At 26.8% G+C, this 19,108-nt stretch overlaps 1 protein-coding gene across 1 annotated transcript in view; it reads left to right on the forward strand.

The window, feature by feature from the left end:
* Window positions 1-15,176, forward strand: part of LOC145843151 (uncharacterized) — a 29,221-nt gene extending 14,045 nt beyond the window's left edge. Inside the window, exons 12-26 of the mRNA XM_082950612.1 lie at window positions 1,896-1,989; window positions 2,483-2,568; window positions 3,599-3,723; window positions 6,214-6,446; window positions 7,891-8,043; window positions 8,335-8,429; window positions 8,623-9,198; window positions 9,415-9,491; window positions 11,451-11,509; window positions 12,154-12,232; window positions 12,595-12,690; window positions 12,914-13,058; window positions 13,322-13,515; window positions 13,934-14,215; window positions 14,710-15,176. Of these exons, the coding sequence (XP_082806738.1) occupies window positions 1,896-1,989; window positions 2,483-2,568; window positions 3,599-3,723; window positions 6,214-6,446; window positions 7,891-8,043; window positions 8,335-8,429; window positions 8,623-9,198; window positions 9,415-9,491; window positions 11,451-11,509; window positions 12,154-12,232; window positions 12,595-12,690; window positions 12,914-13,058; window positions 13,322-13,515; window positions 13,934-14,215; window positions 14,710-14,784 (2,369 nt within the window). The 3' untranslated portion in view covers window positions 14,785-15,176. The remainder of the gene's footprint in view (window positions 1-1,895; window positions 1,990-2,482; window positions 2,569-3,598; window positions 3,724-6,213; window positions 6,447-7,890; window positions 8,044-8,334; window positions 8,430-8,622; window positions 9,199-9,414; window positions 9,492-11,450; window positions 11,510-12,153; window positions 12,233-12,594; window positions 12,691-12,913; window positions 13,059-13,321; window positions 13,516-13,933; window positions 14,216-14,709) is intronic.
* The last annotated feature ends 3,932 nt before the right edge of the window (window positions 15,177-19,108 follow it).

The following is a 19,108-nucleotide window of genomic DNA, read 5'->3' on the forward strand; positions in this document are numbered from 1 at the left end:
TTTTGAAAACTTTAAAATAACACTTTTTTGTTGCTATACAGCAAAAATAATTTCACCTTCAACAACTTAAATTAAATGATTTCACATGTATTTGCACTTACAAATGATAATACATCTAGTTTGTTAATTTTCCACACCTGTTAAAACACAAAGAAATTTCTTTTGCAATTGCTTAAGTTTTGCCTACATCAGAGAAATCACCTGTTAATATTTGCTAAGCATTCTAAAACAACATTCTTTGTTGCCACACACAGTAAACAGGCTCTCATAACAACCGCTTGCTTTTTGTTCACCATTGTACAACTTTTACTTCGCTCGTTCATACTGCAGTCGCTCGATTCATCGATGGTTATTAGTTTTCATCGTGTGTGTGAGTTTGCCGTGGAAAGTATCGATTTTGTTATTCCCCAGCTATGCTCGATACTTTTATGTGTAACACACCGTGTTTCATGGTGTTATGCTTGTGTATGCGTGTCGCTAATGCACATAATGTTTTTATTACTGATTTTTTTTGTTGATTTCAACAACTCGACTTGACCCAGATATACGAGATTATCTTGAAGTTGGGTTTTCTCTGCACCGCTTTGCAGATAAATTATAATTAAGTTTGTTTTCCTGCTGAATTGTGCTTGAGGTTGTTTTGTGCATCTGTTGGATTTTTTCATTTTGTAAACTTGCCTTTGTGATGTGTCACAAAACCTTTTGTTGCTTTGAAGTATATAGAGTTTATTTAAAGTCAGCTACTTATTTAATTTTAAAGTTAAGTTTATTTCTTTTTGAAAATTTCTTCTTAAACATTTCATCCAATCTTTACATAGATTTTTCTAGTACAAAAATTAAATTTTTAAAAAATGTTTTTTAATTGATATATTTGAAAAATTCAAATGTATATGATCTGAAAGTTTTACTTTAGGTTGTTTTTCTTAAAAATAAATTGTTTATTTAGTTTTAGAAAGCTATAGATTAAATTTTTCAGTGAATTTTACTAAAATACATTGCTGACTTTTAATTTGTAATTTAAGTACTTCCGTCAGCATTGCTTAAACTAGTTTCATCTGCTAAGCAACTTTTAAGTGTAAAGATTAACAGAAATTTTTTTATGCTTAATAAGCTTGTTTTTTAGACTTTTTAATGATTTATAAATAACTTTATAATGAAAAAAAAGTGTTTGTAGTAACATTTTAGAAATTAAATTTACTTTATTTAAAAGTTGATAAATTAAATGCTACAAAGTTTTATTTTTTACTAAAAATTGCGAAAGATATGTTGTGGAAGTAAGTTTCTTATAAAAATCAATAAAATATATTTTAAGTACTAGATAGTATATTAATATTTGATGATTAGGTAGTGTTTTTAGTGATGTTTGGTAAAAGCAAGTAAACATAAAATTTGTATTAGTCCATTACGTAACAATAATAAACGGATTTAAACTTATATTCTTTTATGGATTTTATAGGATAGTAAATTAGAAAGTTTTAAGCTTTAACCTATTCAAGAAATTCATTAGTCCTCTTTACTTTAGCTTTGTTTTTAATTTTTTTAAGTGTCATGGAAATAATAACATTTTAGAGACTTTGCAACTTTTGAAGTTTTTTTTTAACCAGATAGTGGGTTTTAGTTAGTATGTCTAGTGGACATTAGGAAAGTTCAAAGGTTTTTAGGAAGTCATTACTAAAAAAAAATGTTTAACTTTTTCTGTGCACTATTCAAGCTTAATCTTTTCAAGCTTCAACTTAAATTGTAGCTAAAAGAAAATCTTTAAAAACCTTTAATTTTATTGTTTTACAACATCAGTAAAAATGTTTAAGAATTTTTCTAGTAGGTTATTTCATGTAATTATGTTATTTCTAAGTTGTAAACAACTTGCTTTACAAAATGATTTTTAATTTTTTCAGGTCAAAAAGACAGCCTGGATCAATCAGAATCGTCAGAAGTTATTGTAGAAAAGCCTTCAGTTTCGCGAAGTTCTTCTGAAAAGATCAGTGGAAAGTTTGTTAAACTTTAATTCGATTTTAAAACATGATTGCATTTTTTGTATCTGTTTTGAAAAAATGTTTGACCTGTCGTTAATAATTATACTTATAGTTTGTTTAAAACTATACTCGAGTTTATTTAAAAAGATTTAGTAAGTATACTAAACAAACTTTAATAATGTGTTTAGCATTTTCTTAAACTAAGAAAAATAACAATTACATAAAAGTTATTTATAGTCTTAGAGTAAAAATGTAAAATAATTATACCAAGTTTATTATGTGTTTAGAGTCAAAGTTTCATTTATTTTAAGCAGTTTTTATGTTTAAGTGTTTTATAATGATTAAACCGGTTAAAAAACATATTTTTCTTATTGTTTTCATAGATTTCATATTGTCATATTTTAAAGTCAGTTTATTAGATTTAATACTGAATTAAATGTATGCCATCAAAATAAGTTTACTATCAATAGTATTGTAAACATATAAAATAATCACAAACAATATTTTAGTTCCCAGCAATCCAACATAGTTTCAACCCTACCCCACCCCACTGACTTGACTGTAGAAAGAACTTTATCGCACAGCCTTATCATAGGTTAGTTGTATATGTATATATCAGTAGATCGAATATTGATTTACATATAAGTATCATCAGACATATTATGATGCAGGCATATCGTACAAAATGCTTCTATGCTTGCATTTTCTAACGTATGTTATATCATTTTCAAAATTCATAGCGCTTCATGTTTTATATGAGCTGCAAATTGCAGTTATTTCAGCAAAAAAATTGCTACAAAAAATATTTTTTATTTATTTTTGAAGCTACTGAAATTCCATTTAAATTTTAAGTATTCCATTATTTTTATTAGAAGTTTTACTAAATCATAAAGTTGATTTACTTTTATATGTTTATCACTAACTTATACTGACTTCTATTTATACTGAAGCTTTTAGAATAAAATTTATAAACTAGTTATTTTTGTTAATTTTAATTATTTTTTTTTTGGAAAAGTTATCTAATTTAATTGCCAGAAGTTATTTCGGCTGTTAATAGCAAGGCTGAGATTTTTTCCATTCAATAAGCACTAGACTAAACCGCAACACCATCAACAACAGTCTAGTACACTTAAGGGCATAGGAGGGTTAATCACCTTTTAACAATTTGATCTTATTTTATTGAGTTTTAACGACAGGCACAAGCTGTTTTATAACAAAAAATATTTTTTGAGGTATAGCCGGTCGAATTCGCAGACTACAAAATGTTCCTTATGGGAGGTACAATTAAATGTAAATACGTTCAACATAAAACTCTTTCTAGTTATTTGCTATGACAAACTTGGTTGAAAAAATATAACTTTAAAACCTAAGTTCTCTTAAGGCTTGTACCTGAAAAATAAACTTAAACATAAGTCAAGCGGTTCATATTAAACTGAACGTTTTAAAGTTGATTTTTTTATAAAAAAAACCCTAGAGTTTCTGTTGACTAAAGCCAATGTCAAACAATGATTATTTATCAACATAGATACATGTAGACGTGTAAATATAAGCTTCACAAAATTTAACTACATATTATTGTTTTATTAACAACTCCATTGTTATAATTAAACACTTAAATCATACAGGTTGGAAACCACCATTAGAAAGTGAATGTTTAGATGAGTATCATGTGCTAGTAGACGACAAATTGTCTGTTGTAGTTTCACGTAGCAAATTGAAAGCAGTTGTTGAAAACATCTACCATGACAAGGTATTTGTTTATAATTACTTGTTTAGATGCAAAAGAAGATAAGGTCTTTAATCTTTACAAGTATTTGTTTAGCTAGCATAATAGTTATTGCATTTGTTATGTTTATAATCATATACGAATAAAATAAGTTTTTAATAACAAGTCGTAGTTATTATCTCAAGGCTCTGCTTTTAAGTTCTAATACTTTTCTATTTCGACACTGTTTTTATTTATTTTTAATTAGAGTGTAAAACTGTAAGCAAACTTATAATCATAAACATCTCAATATCGTAGCGTGGTAAAAAGTTGTACATGTTTAGACCTTTGTAATGCAATTTGAACGTAATGATATTCATTGACCATGTTTAAGTTGTGGTTATCTAAAAGTTCGCAGACATTTTAAAATATCGGACGCATAGGTTTAGTTGTTTGAAAACTAGTCATACGTTGAACTGTATAATCTGTTTCTACGACAAGTCAAAAATCTATGTGTCAATTTTATGTATGTAATTAACTTTTATGTGAAGTATTTATCAATTCTTTTTTACACGTTTCAAGTCTATATGTAGCGGGTTCAAACTATCAAAATTATTGCTAATTTTATATGATACGAATAGTGAAGGGTTTTAATTATAGATTTACTGTAATTTTTGTACTTAATAAGAAATTATTAATTATGTAAACTTGAATATGTAACAGTATTTAAACTTAGAATATTTAAAATAAAGCTTCAGTAAAAAATTGAGAAAGTTTTAAAGAAAATTTCAGCAATATACGGCCCGCGGCTAGATCCGGATTGCAAAGTGTATTTTAATTTGAAATAACCCGTGAAAAAAATAACGTAAAATTTACAGCACGCTTTTGGTTTGATCATAGGCAAAACTTTTTTAACATTTAGTAATTATTTCATTACGTATTTCTATTGTTTAATAAGAACTTTTTTTACCTTTACCATCCAGAAATTGATAAATCTACAATTTAACACATCCGAAAAGTTTATATTACCTATTTTATCTAGTGAAATAGAAATTATCAGAACAGTTTCAAGAAAAGTGTGTCTTATCTAAAGTACAAATTTCTTCAAGGTTTGATGCAACAAGCCTTAGTTTTTTATGTTGCATGCACCACAACACCTTGCATAACTTTTAACAAACAAAGTAGTAAAATTTATTAGGTTGTTTCTTATTACTTTTTTAAGTTTTACTGTTGAAATCATCGAAAGCACATTGTTATTTTATTAAAATTTTTTACACAACTTAAATTGAACAAAAATGAATTATATAAAGTAACGCATTAAAAAGTTTTTAATGTACATAGATAATAAAAAATACCAACCCATGTTTATTAATTTTTAAAGTGTTACTACTCCAGTCATCAAAAACACATTAACTTTATATTAGTTTTTCACAAATTTTTCGGAACAAATTTAAATCATAATCATAAACAAGAAATTTTCAAAGCTTAAATATAACATTTTTTTAAACTCTTTTGTGCCATAATCACAAGTACATTACATAATTTTTAACAGACAAAAGCGATAAAAATTAACGGTCTTTTGTCTAAGTGTTTTCTTAAGTTTTACCATTCCAATGATCAAAAGTAAAACGCACATCATTATTTAAAAAAAAAGGAACAAAAATAAATCCTTGTCATAACATAATAAAGGTTATTATTGTAACGTACAACAGTCGACGCCTCGAAGTCAAACATTTTTGTTTGTTTTGTATTTGAGACGTGTGTCTGGTGTGTAATCAGCAGTTCGTAAACAAATTTGCACCTTTTAACAGCCTCGTATGACGTGCGTGTTTATTTATGTTTTTAAAGATTTTTTTTGATGGTTTTTTTAAAGGTTTTTGTTGGTAAATTGTGTAATTTGTAGGCAATGTCATCTGCAATTATTTTATTTTATGTAAGTTTTTTTAAACCTGAGAACTTAATTCCAAATAATTTTTTTTTTATTGATAAGTACAAACGACTAAAAGTAGTTCCTAATTTTTGATCTAAAATTGTATAATGAGTTTTTATTGTATATTTAGTTTTTTTTTGAACGGTTATAAATTACTGAACTAGTTAATATGTTATATTTTACCTTAGTTAAAGCTAGCTAACGTCTTTCGAATAATGTTAAACTTGTTATAGTATTGATATATACCTTAGTATATAGCTATTGTTTGTTTTTCAATATTTTCAATTGTACAACTGAAAATTAAAAAACTTACTAAAACTCACAATTTTAGCTAAATGATATTAAGCTACATTTTATTGTTCGACTTTTTTAAACTTTAATTGCCTTATTATGTTATATACTGTCGCCTAATAATTACACTTAATAATAATTTTTTCCAAATGAAATATTTTCAAAATAAAAAAAATAATCTTTGTCAGTTTTTGATTTCTTTTGTAACCTAAAAAAAAGCTGTTCCTCATATAAAAAGAGTGGTTTATAGAAAATAAATAAAATTATATGAGTTTGAAGTATTCTTGTTTTTAAACACTTGTATTTTTCACCAGAAAAACTACCTGATATCGTTGTGTGCAGTGACTCACCGCGGCAGGTCCGAACCACGTGACTGTCAGATCAGCGTGGGGGAAAACCCCTCGTTAAACGGTTGCCATGAATACAGTGCACACGTTTCCCGGGTAACCGCCACCCACGTTGATGTGTGGTGGCGCCCTCTGCCGGATAAAATGCTGAAGAACGTCTGGTTGGAAAAATTGGAAGACCTCAGCTCCTCTTACACGTTGTTGGTTGCTTGTTTTATAATGTTGTTTTAAAATTTAGGTTTTAATTTTTAAATTATTGGCCGCACTTATGGTGGTTTTTGCTATGAGGCTACGAAAAAGTAAAAGGGTAATTAAGTAGTAGAAAGGGAACGTTTTATGATTTTGGAAAATTATGAAAGTGAGTTTGGGAAAACCTGGTTTAAAGTTTTTGATTCTTACTCATTTTATAAACTTTTAATAACTGAACAGTTTTTTTAAATAAAATTGTACTTGCTTTATTTTTTTGAATATATTATATTTGAAAGGACTGTTAATGTGTTTGTTATTGCCTTTTTTTCTATCAACTTTTTTTTTCGACTTTTTAAAAGCTTTGGAAAGATTAATTCAAAAAAGTATTCTAAAAATATGAACTATTCATGTATTTTTAAAAGTGCTTAGACAAATCACATAGTACTGACAACTCTTTTCTATAAACTAATTTAAGTCTGAAAGTCATGAACTAAAAAATAAAATTAATTTTAAAAAGTGTTGTTTAAATAGTTGTTTTTATAATCAATATATAATTGGTTGTTTTATAATCTTTAAACTCTGTGTGAAAGAAAAATATACAAGTTACATGTAAAAGTTATTAAATTTACATTTAGTTTATAAAGGGGTTAAAGAATGTTTTTCTAAAAATTTAACTTCAAATCGTGGCTAATTAAAATAAATTTTTAAGCGGCAGATTTAAACAACTTATAATAATACTTTCTATTATTAATTGAGGTTAATAAAACAATGGTAGAAATTAATATCTGATCTAGTTATAGCTACTTGATCATTTAATGATTTTTTTTATATGTAACTGTTTTATTGTACGTTCATAAAAGTTTCAAAAATTGCTAATAAAATGTTATTTGTTATTTTTTAAATCACTTAATGCATACCGAAACTACTTAAAAGTATATCTAAAAGTTTTTGAATAGTTTGGTTTTGGTACTGGTTTTAACTAAAAAGTTTAAGCATTGTCACTCATTTTGAAAAGGTTTATTAATTAATTTCATTTAGCGCATCATCAGAATGACATATTGTTGTCACTTTTTGTCATATTTTGTAGTGTACTTTTTGTTTAATTTAGTTTTAAGTAAAATTTCTACTGTCTTAAATGTTTTTATTTTAGCAATTTTGTCTTATAAATAACTTCAAGTTAGCAAAGTATAACTTAACTCTAATTTAAACCTTTTAAACAGACTTTTATACTTTATGACGTAACTATTTTAAGCTAGACTTTTCAAATTCATTGTAAATAACTTAATTTACACTATATTATTATCAGGTTTTAGCAAGATTATTCTGATGATGCGCTATTTGAAATTAAATAATCAACCTTTTTAAAATGAGTTACTTATGTTTATAACTAAAAGTACTGCAAGTACATTTAAAATAGTTTTCGCAATAAATAAACCTGATTGTTTTCTACGTAAGGTCTTCATCTTTTCAAGATGTGAATAAACAGAAGAGATTAATAGAAGTGGAAAACAGTAAATGTACATGCGAAATTGACAACTTGATTCCAAACACCAACTACAGAGTCGTTGTTTCAACAAGTGACGATAAATTTCAACTGAAACCCGTCAGGTTAAAACATACTGATATTAAATATTTTTGTTCTTAATAATTAAAAAAGGATTTCTAGGTTTTAAAACAAGTTTAGCTTGATTCCAAATACATTTTCAGATTTAAGTTGATAGATTTTTTGTCTTGTTTAGTTTCAAAAATTGAGAACCGTTGTAAAAACTGTTTTGAAAACATTAGTAAGACTAATAACTATTTTGAAAATGAGGTTGAACTTATAATTTAAAAATTCTTCAACAAAAAGTATCTCTTTAGCTTACACGAAATAAACTAACGTTGAATTTAAAACTGCAGTTTCACGACTTCTAACTCGTTTCAAGTTCCAATCTTGAAAAGTGTCACTGAGGAAAACATATCAGAAAATTTTATGGAAATGTCTGTCAACTGCAGTTAGTTCTTTTAAACTTTTGAACTTGATATAAAAGTTTAAATTCTTAGAAGTTTCAAGCTTTTAAATCGTTTACAAATGTTTAAACAATTAAGAAAATATAGCTTTAGCCGGAAAATTTTTTTAAAGTTTAAATATTTTACCAGTCAATCTTATTTTTCAACATGACACATTTAATTCAATTTAACTTCCAGCCGAGAAATCCGTCGTCCTTTTGAACGACCGGGAAATTCCGTCCAATAACGAAGCTCCGTTTAAGAACCACGTAATCCGATTCGACGATTTGTATCGCCACCTTGCGGACAAAATCGATAAAAATTTCAAGTTCAGCGACAAGCTGCCAAGGGTGGGGGTGAAAATTCAAAGTGGCCCCAAACGCTCCGAAACCCACTTTCTCCACAAAAACACAATCGACAAGATTTTAAGTAGTTCTGTTAACGGGAAAGTCCCTGGAAGCTACCAAAGAGTTCCCGCCATCGAGATCACCCACAACACGTCTTCGAGCAGCTCAGATTCGTCATCGGAGGAAGAAGGGGACTTTGTCCTCCGTCACCAGAAAAAGCCTCGTCCAATCAGCGAGGAGGATTCCAGCGTGACGTCACGCTCAAGCGGGTTTGACCGCAACGTCGTGATGACGTCATCGCTGAGAAGTATCGGGAGGAGAAAGGGGTGGGCGTCTGACGAGGAGTTTGTGAGGAGAAACGTCATCGGGAGGAAAATGACGTCATCGAGCGTGACGAGGGACGACAGAAGCGACGATGACGTGTCAGGTTTTGATTGGATTAATTGATTTTTATTTTTTAAGAATAAAAAATTGAATCTTAATAAAAATAAATTTAATACTGTTTTTGCTAGCTGGCTGTTTTTTGAGAATTAAAAATTGTCTTATTATAATAATTCAAAAGGTTAATATTAAAAGGTCTTACTAAAAGTTTTGAAATAAATAACTTATGTTGTCCTTAAATTTGAAGAATAATTTTATTCAGAATCTTCATGGTATTCATCAAATTTCGATGTGAACGAAATTTCTTCAGACTTAAACAAATCCTATCTCACAAATCAAGTTTGTTTTGTTTGTCTCATACTGGTTTGCTTACTTGAGTTTTAGTTGTATTTCAAGCTGAATAAAGAAAAAATGCTTATATAATTTATAAGATAAATTAAAAAAAATTAATGTAAAAGTTATAAAGTATAATTATAACTTTTTTAAAACAATTTTACTGATTTTGGGTTAAATAGGCATAATATAATTCGAAAAATTTAATAACCATCTGGTAAGACAGCTTATCTATGTCTTTAAGATTATATACAAAGTATTTAAATGTATTTTACTAGTGGGAACAATTATATAAGTTTTAAGTTTTAATCAATACGTTATGTTTTCAAGTTTTTTTGTGCACGTTTTATAGATGAAAACAACAATCTAACAATAGAAGCTTAAATTGGGTTGATTTTGTCCGACTCATAAAAATATTTATGAAGTTTTATAACAAAATAATGTAAAACCAGTTTCTAATTTGTTATCATTTAGTTCAGTTTTTAGTTATATATTAGCTGCGTATAACCTATGTGATTATTTAATGATACTTTGTAAAAACCTATTTGACCAAGAAAATTGGTTCAGTTTTTTTGTAAATTTGATAATTGAACAATGTAATTAATTTAAATTTATTTTTAGTATATAAATATGTTTTTTTTTTTTTTTTTGATAATATTCGTTTTCATTTTATTTTAATTTTTGAGCTTAATAAAAAAGTTCACTTAAAAGTATATTTTTAAGTATGTTTTCTAAGTTGCAAAAAAAAGTTTTTAATTAATCAATAAAAAAGACTAACTGTTGATGTCTAAACTAGTTACTCTTTAGCAAACTATAACATATATGTAAGCATTTAATAGTTTTCAGTTTATTTTAGTTAACGATTATCGTCTTAGAAGCTAAATACAAAGATCTTAAGTTTTTGGCGCAACTTTTTAATCAAGTCTTTTGTCAATACGGCACGATGTAATTGAAAAATCTGTTTTTACGACGATTTATCGTTAGTTTAGTTTATAGATATTATCAGCCTATCTTACGATATATTCAACAAAGATTAAACGACGCTTCATTGATTTAAAGGCTGTTCTTAAGCAATACATATTACTAAAACAATGATTTTATATTAATTTAATACAGCACGTTATTTTATAATATTGATTTATTTATAATGTTATTAAAAATCCACACGTTAAATAATTTTTTAAATCAATTTATAATATGGCTGGAAAAAGTTTAAAACATAATTATTTTTAGTATTTTTTAAATTTCAAAAAGTATTTAAAAATAAAAAGAAAAAAAATGGCTTATAGATATAAGTAAGACGTACACACATATTTTTTTAATTTATATTTATATAATACTTTTTGAGATATTGACTCTTTATTTTTTTTTAATAAATTTAAATTGTCGGAATTTGAGTTTTCATGTAACCGCTTTAAGTATCTGTGACAGTTTGTTAGATTTTTGAGCAAAGTTCACGTTTGAAATACTATTGCTAGAAAGTAAAGTAGCGGTTGAGTATTTCTCGCAGCTTGTATATGCTAACATTTTTTTGTTAACTTTTGTACCAACGTACAGCATTCACTGTGGACTATTAATGTCACTCTTATTTTAATTAGTTTTTTAAAACTGCGAACATTTACAAGCTGCAGAAAAGTGTCTCTACAAAAAATGTATCATTCATTTTTGATATTATGTTTGGTTTCAAGTTATTTTATTTATTGAATTTATAACACTCCAATTGTTACACAGACAATGTAGCAATCTTTTAAAAAGTTAAAGTATCTGTGTTCTTGAGTCAACACTTTAAAAACTTTAAAATGTTCTTTTCAAAAACATACTTTTTTTAAGGTTTTTCAATCATGTAAGTAAAACAAACATTCTAAAATAGATTACTTTGTGAGTTACACAAACGCTTTTATTTGAACTTTGTAACACGTAATTTTTGCTTGCAGAAATGATTTTTAAAACTTGATAATTTTTTAGCACGGAAACACGACAAGCATACAAGCACCGAGCAAGGGGATAGTGGAAGCACTGTACAGGTAAGATGCAACCATATATATATATAAAGTAAGGTGATTGTTTAAACTTGTTTACCTTCTACAGAGCCCACTTGAGTAATTGTTTAGGAAAATGCGATTTTAAAATTCCAGAAAACATGTTTCATAAAAGCAAAAAAATGTTTTAAGTCTTCAGCTGGTTCAATTTAAAATAAATAACTTACTGATAACCAGTATAAATAAATAAGCAAATACATATATATATATAGATATATAGAACTTATAGATATTAGAACTATGAAGAACTTTTTATAAAACCTTTAATTTATATATATATATATATGTATAACTTATTCAAATGGCGATTTTAAAAATTCTGGAACATATGTTTCACAAAGCTTTAATTTTTCATAAAGCTTTGATCATCAGCCAGTTAAATTCAAAATACAAAGCACTGTACTAAACAAAGATACAAAAGTTAACAAAAGTTAGTTTTTTGTGAAAAATTAAAGCTTTGTGAAACATATGTTCCAGAATTTTAAAATCGCCATTTGAATAAATTATTTAAAAGCCCTTCAAGTGGGCTCAGTTGAAAGTGTTTACGTTTAAACATTAACCTTATTTTATATATATATATATATATATATACTGGTCTGTTATGTAGTTATATATTATTCAATACACAGGTACGACCCCCACACAATGAGCCCGAATCAGACGTGCTACGATGAGGAGTTGCCTTTCGAGTGTGGGGAAAATTTGCTTGTTGGTTGTTTTACTTTTACTTTGTTGTTAAGCTCTTAAAGCTTAAATTTTATAGAGTATAACCGTAAACTTACGTCCTAAATGTATATGTTAAATTATTTTTTTTAAATTGAACTTAATAAAGTTCTATTTTATACAAATCTCTTCACTAGTCAATTAAATAAAAAATTCAGTGAACTCTTAAGTGTATATCCAAGTTATTTAAACCTTTAGTAAAATTTATGGTAGTTAGCTAAGTTTTAAATAAAAAAATGATTTTAAATCTTTGTACTTCAGTTGAGCATTTTTAAGCATAGTTAACAAGACTTAGTAATAACAGTTACATTTCACGACAAAACATTTTTTTTGATATGACGTCACAGGTGTTCGGACCACCAGGTCACGATGGGTTTTACTACGGGGCCAAAAGTTGCGGGCAGAAAGGCTACATTCCGTCCAACATGGTGTCAGACATCAAAGTAAGAATTTTATAAGTTGTCAATCACATGTCCATGAAATATTGTGCTGATTGTTATAAAGTTTTCGATTTGTTTAGTAAATGTAAAAGATATTGCATAGCACAAAAGTACCAAAGAAATAAATATGTGATTATAAAAGGAGTCAGCAAAACCTTTAAAATATTTAATTAAAAAGATCGTTACAAATTAATAAAACTAATTAAATTATTTATTTTTAATCAAGGAAAGTCGAACGGAAGAGTTGAACAAATTTTTCAAACCCACAAGTTCATCGCCACGTTCGCCACGTCATAATAACGATGACGTCATAAACACCACAGCTGAGTTCACCAGCGAAAATATGGTTTCGCTCGACAATTCGTTGAATGGTTATCATTATTTATTACTCATATTTTTTTGGTAAACAAAGATGTCAAAATTTTTATTTGAAGTTTTAGTGTAAAATACAATAAGGCTTTAAATAACTATTTTTTCATTTATGAAACAATTTTGTTTTCTATTAAATATTTTGAAATGAAACATAATCAACTTTACTGTACTTAAAAATTAGTGTTGCAATTGTTGTCAAACCTTACATTTGTGAAGAGTAAGTTGGTATAATAAATATTCACAAAAAACTCGATTTACATAGCAACCGGTGACCGCGGCAACCACGAGAATACCCCTCCTACGTCGCCGATGACGTCACCGCGGTACTTCGTCGCGCTGTTCGACTATGACCCGACATCATCGTCGCCCAACCGTGACGTGGACAACGAGCTGGCGTTCAGCGAAAATGACGTCATAAAAGTGAACAGCTCGCTCGACGTCGACGGGTTTTATCAGGTTGGTGGAGTTTTTAATTGGTTTAAATACTATTTAAATTTAAGAAAAAAGTATTATACTGACTATTTTAAAGATTAGAAGTAGGAATTTAAAAGAGTTAAGTACGGGTTTTACCAGGTTGGTTGTATAATTTTCAATTTATAAAATAAATATGTATGTTGGTTTTCCGGTTGGTTAAAGTTTATACTCTGACAATTTTCTTATTTAGCTAAAAGGTTTTATGTAGTTTTCATTTAAGGAAAAATGTAGGCATTGACTAAAAGCTTTTTATCTTAACAAGACAAAAAGTCTAGGAGTATAGTTTATTGGCCATAAACAAACTAAAATTCTCAAAACCAAAAAATGTACTTTGTCAAAAAACAAGGAAACATATTTCGCATATTCCCGTAATAAACTAAAAAATTATATACTTCCACAGGGCGAACTGAACGACAAATTCGGATTGGTTCCGTGCAACTTTGTTGAGGAGATCGAAAACTTGGAAGGTTTCCAGGAAAAACACAAGCGAGCGAGCAAGCAGGAAGACGAGAAACAGGAGGAGAAAACTGAGGAGAAACGAGCTGAAGAGCCGACGACGAGCGTGAAGATCAAGCCGTCGGTGAGGCTGATCTCACCGATCAGGGAAGACATAAAGTTAAGAAAATCACTGAAGAAGAGCAACAGGAGCCCCACCGGGAAGAACTTTCTCAAAACCGACTCTGTGAGTTTTTTGATTGAAAGACGTGTAAGTTAAAAAGGAAATTTAATAGTTAGCTGTTCTAGCTAATTGTATTTAATACTAGTATTTTTGTTTATGTTGCGACTTTTATGCACTCTAAACCGACTCTGTGAGTTTTTTGATGACTAGTTTGATTGTTTTTAAATATGGTTCTTTAAAATTTTTAATTTACACAGATATTTAAAATTCTTAAAAAGTTAATGAGGGTTTCTAGCTACTTAATAATGAGTGAAAACTGGCTTGCAGCAACCAAATTGAGTCTTTGTTGCTTTTTTTAAGTATTACGTCAAAATATTAATGATTGTCATTTTATCAATTTTAAAGAAAAAACTCAGCATTTTTCATGACAAAATCACAACGAAATTATCAATTTAAGTTTAATGTATCATCATTAAACATGAAAATGGTTCAAATTATTAACATAATTGTGCGTATTATTGATCAAACTACTTTTGTAAAACTTAAAACTCAAACAGGCGAAGCGGAAGAGTTTCCTGTCGAAGGGAAGAAAGTTTCTGCGAAGATTGAGCGAAGCAAAATCTAAAAAATAAGAAAAATCACAACAAAAATTCGAGCCAAAACTTGCCTTCAAAAGTTGTCAAATAAAAATCGAAGCCTGGTGCAAATATTTCGCTTTTTATTTGAATTTTTTTTAAGCTCTAATATCTTGTAGTACAACTTTTTTTTATTTAATTGTCCTTTTTCAGTTTTAATCAGAAATTTTTTACTTATTCAAACTTAGTTCTTGTTTGTGCACTGTAAATTTTTGAGCTGTTTTCAGATTTTCGATAATGTTAGTTATTAGTTTTTGCTTTTATTTTAACTTTAATCACATATTTTTTATTTTCATTCCATCAAACTTACTTTTCGTTTTTTTAACGTAATTATTTTTAAGTAATACTTTTTTTGCATAAAAATACAAATTGTCTACTTTTGTACTACTTTTTTTAGATTGTACTACATTTTCAAAAAGTTACAAAAGTCTTCCTTTTTCTATTTTTTTAATAGTTTTGTCATCACAGTTGTAAGCTGGCAATATAAGATGTTCGCAGTTTTTCATTCATGTTATTTTCCTTAAGTATTAAAATAAAATTGTATAAGTTATATAAAATTACTTGAGATAATCATTAAATTTACTTATTTTAACATAAACGTTTTGCTTTTTACTTTGTTTTGAAAATATATCTTGCTTAAAAAGCTTTGTTGTGACATACTGTAAGAAAGAGTAGGGCAAAAAATATATTTATAAGTTGAGGCCTATACACTACTTATGTTAGTTAAAATAAAAGATAAATAGTTTTATAAAAGCACTTAATTCAACGTGAAAATCATTTAAATGTTTTTCTATTGCAGATTTTTGCAGAAACTATTGAAAGTTCTTTTCAACTTTTCAAAATTTTTATTCCTAGCTGAAAATTAGCAATAGTTTTTTATTAAAAGTTACTACGTTCCTTCTATAAATGATATTTGCTTATACAAATTGAGTTTTAGTTTTCTGAAAATATTTTAAACTCTATTTTTTCTTTTTTAGAAAGACTGTGACTTTAAATTTTTGAAAAACTTAAATGTTTAAAAAGCTAATGGCACTAAGTATTGCAAAAACGCTTTGTACTTTTTAATGATTTACAACATGAGATATTAAAATGTTTAAACTAAAACAAAAAAACTTTTTGACAAGCTCTTCAATACTATACAGTAGTAATTACAAGTAAAAGTTTTAATTGTTTTGAAAGAAGTACATATCGTTGGGTAGGTCTTTTTATGGGTAGTATTTTATGTGTAGAATTGCTGCAATCAATTCTGCCCATAATTTGATGTGATGTCATTAAAATTGTGTGTAGTATTTACATGTTGCTGCAATTAAGTTGCTGCAATTAAATGAAAAATAAAATACTGTCCAGACCTTATATATATATATATACTATGGATAGTTTTTGTAGTTTCAAATTTATAAACAAACAAATAAAAAATAACTTGAATACACATAAACCAATAGTTTGATTTATTTGTACATTTATTTAAATTATATTTTGTAGACTAACAGAAGTATAGGCTAGACTTATTAAAAGATTATTGATATATTTTCATTTAAGATTTAATAAAAAAAAACTTGAATACAATTAAACCAATTGTTTGATTTAAAAGTATGTTTATGTTATTTATATTTTTTATATTAACGAAAGTAATGGCTTGGTATATTATAAATATTTTTAATTTAAGATTTTATAAACAAAATTGAACACACATAAACCAATAGTTTGATTTATAGTTGTATATATGTAATTTACATTTAGTAAACTTATAGAAGTAGTGGTTTGGTCTTATGTGTACTATTTTATGGGCACTCTTTTATGTGTAGGGTGCTTCAATCAGTTATGCCCATAATTTTATATGATTTTATTTGAATTATGGGTAGTATTTAGATGTTGCTGAAATTAAGTAAAAATAGGATACTGTCTTCTTTTAAATCAAACAATTGGTTTAAGTGTATTAAAGTTTTTTTTTAAATATTAAATAAAAAAACTATCCATAATCATTAATAAGTCTAGCTACTACTTCTGTTAGTTTACAATATATAATTTAAATAAATGTACAAATAAATCAAACAATTTGTTTAAGTGTATTCAATTTTTTTTTCTTTTTTAAATATTACATAAAAACCTATCCATAATCTTTTAATAAGTCTAGCCACTACTTCTGTTAGTTTACAAAATACAATTTAAATAAATGTACAAATAAATCAAACTATTGGTTTATGTGTATTCAAGTTATTTTTTATTTGTTTGTTTATAAATTTGAAACTACAAAAACTATCCATAATATTTATATAAGGCCTAAACAGTATTTTATTTTTACTTAATTTCAGCAACATCTAAATACTACCCATAATTAAATGAAATGATGAAAAATTATGGGCATAAATGATTGAAGCAATTCTACACATAAAAGAGTGCCCATAAAATAGTACACATAAGACCAAATCACTACTTCTATAAGTTTACTAAATGTAAATTATATATATAAAACTATAAATCAAACAATTGGTTAATGTGTGTTCAATTTTAATTTTTTAATTTTGTTTATAAAATCTTAAATAAAAAAAATTTCAAAATATTTATAATATGCCAAGCCATTACTTCTGTTAATATAGAAAATATAAATTATATAAATATACCTATAAATCAAACAATTGGTTTAATTGTATTCAAGTTTTTTTTTATTAAATCTTAAATGAAAATGTATCCATAATCTTTTAATAAGTCTAGCATATACTTCTGTTAGTTTACAAAATATAATTTAAATAAATGTACAAATAAATCAAACTATTGGTTTATGTGTATTCAAGTTATTTTTTATTTGTTTGTTTATAAATTTGAAACTACAAAAACTATCCATAGTATATATATATATATAAGGTCTGGACAGTATTTTATTTTTCATTTAATTGCAGCAACTTAATTGCAGCAACATGTAAATACTACACACAATTTTAATGACATCACATCAAATTATGGGCAGAATTGATTGCAGCAATTCTACACATAAAATAGTGCCCATAAAATACTACCCATAAAAAGTCCTACCGCATATCGTTATGAAGGAAATTACTTCTGATGCAAGTTATTACCAATATTTTTTGTATAAATTAGATTTAGTAAACCTTTTATATTCAAACTTTCTATCAGTAATAGCACTTTATTAAGCAACTTGAACAACAGAAATAAAAAATACCCAGCCAGTTGTTGAGCTAGTATTATTTAACACATGTTATAAACAAATGCCATAATTAACGCGAAAGTTTTAAGGTACTTATTCACTACTGAAAAAATAGTTCTGAGTTTATAAAATTGCTTTATAACTTTTGAATTTTGCACATTTTTTATTCGATTATGTATATATATTATTTTATATAACAAATATTTTTTTTAGTTAAGTTAACATTAGCGATAAATCGTAGCCATAATTATTTAGCAGTTCGTAGAATATTTTAGATGTATGTATTTATCAACCTGTAAAAATTTTTACCAGTAAGACTAATTGTTTTAAATCTTCATGTCTTTTTGAACCGTCAATCAAAACTGTTAGAGTTTCAAGATTTTTAGAATAGATTAATAGTTTCTAAATTTTTGACACATTAGACCTATATAAACTTATCATAGCATACACAATTCGTAATCAAACACTAAAATACATACTGAGAAGACGTGATAAAGGAATTTTACTATAAAGCTTTTTTTATATTTTCAATAAAAGTATAAACTCATAAATCTAAATAGTTTAAAGTTGTTTTGCTGTAAAGTTAAATTTTCTTTGTAAGTACAATTGAAATTAAGATTAAGCAGATATATACCTTATAGTTTTTTTCTAGATTTCTTTAACCTTGTTATTTTTAATTTGTAGTCTGAATCTGCGTTGTTCAAACTCATGTATCAAACTGACATAACTCGAAAGTTTTTATTGTATCTAAATGGCTCACGGCTATCATTAAGTTAAGTCTTGAATAAAACTTAATAGTTACACTTATAGTTTAAATGAATAGGGCTTTGAGATTAGCCGTAAGAAATATGTTTTTAATTAATCAATATCAACAAGAGATTTTATATAAACCAACAAATCTTTCTAACAAAAAGAAATACATTTTGGAAATTTATTCAAAACGAGGATGAAAAAAAATAAAGGCAAAGTTTTCAGTTTAAAGAAGTTAGACCAGTAGAAATATCTGTGAAACTGTTCTTAACAATCTGTATTTAAAAACTTATTAGTATATGCTTGGATCTTTTTGATTTTTGATGTCTAACTGATTCCAATAAAAGTGTAATAAATATTCTATAAATGTTTCCGGTAAAATAAGTCCACTAATAAAAAACTAAAACC

This window comes from Thalia democratica, chromosome 8 (assembly GCF_965202585.1).
Source record: "Thalia democratica chromosome 8, ktThaDemo2.hap1.1, whole genome shotgun sequence".
NCBI lineage: Eukaryota > Metazoa > Chordata > Thaliacea > Salpida > Salpidae > Thalia > Thalia democratica.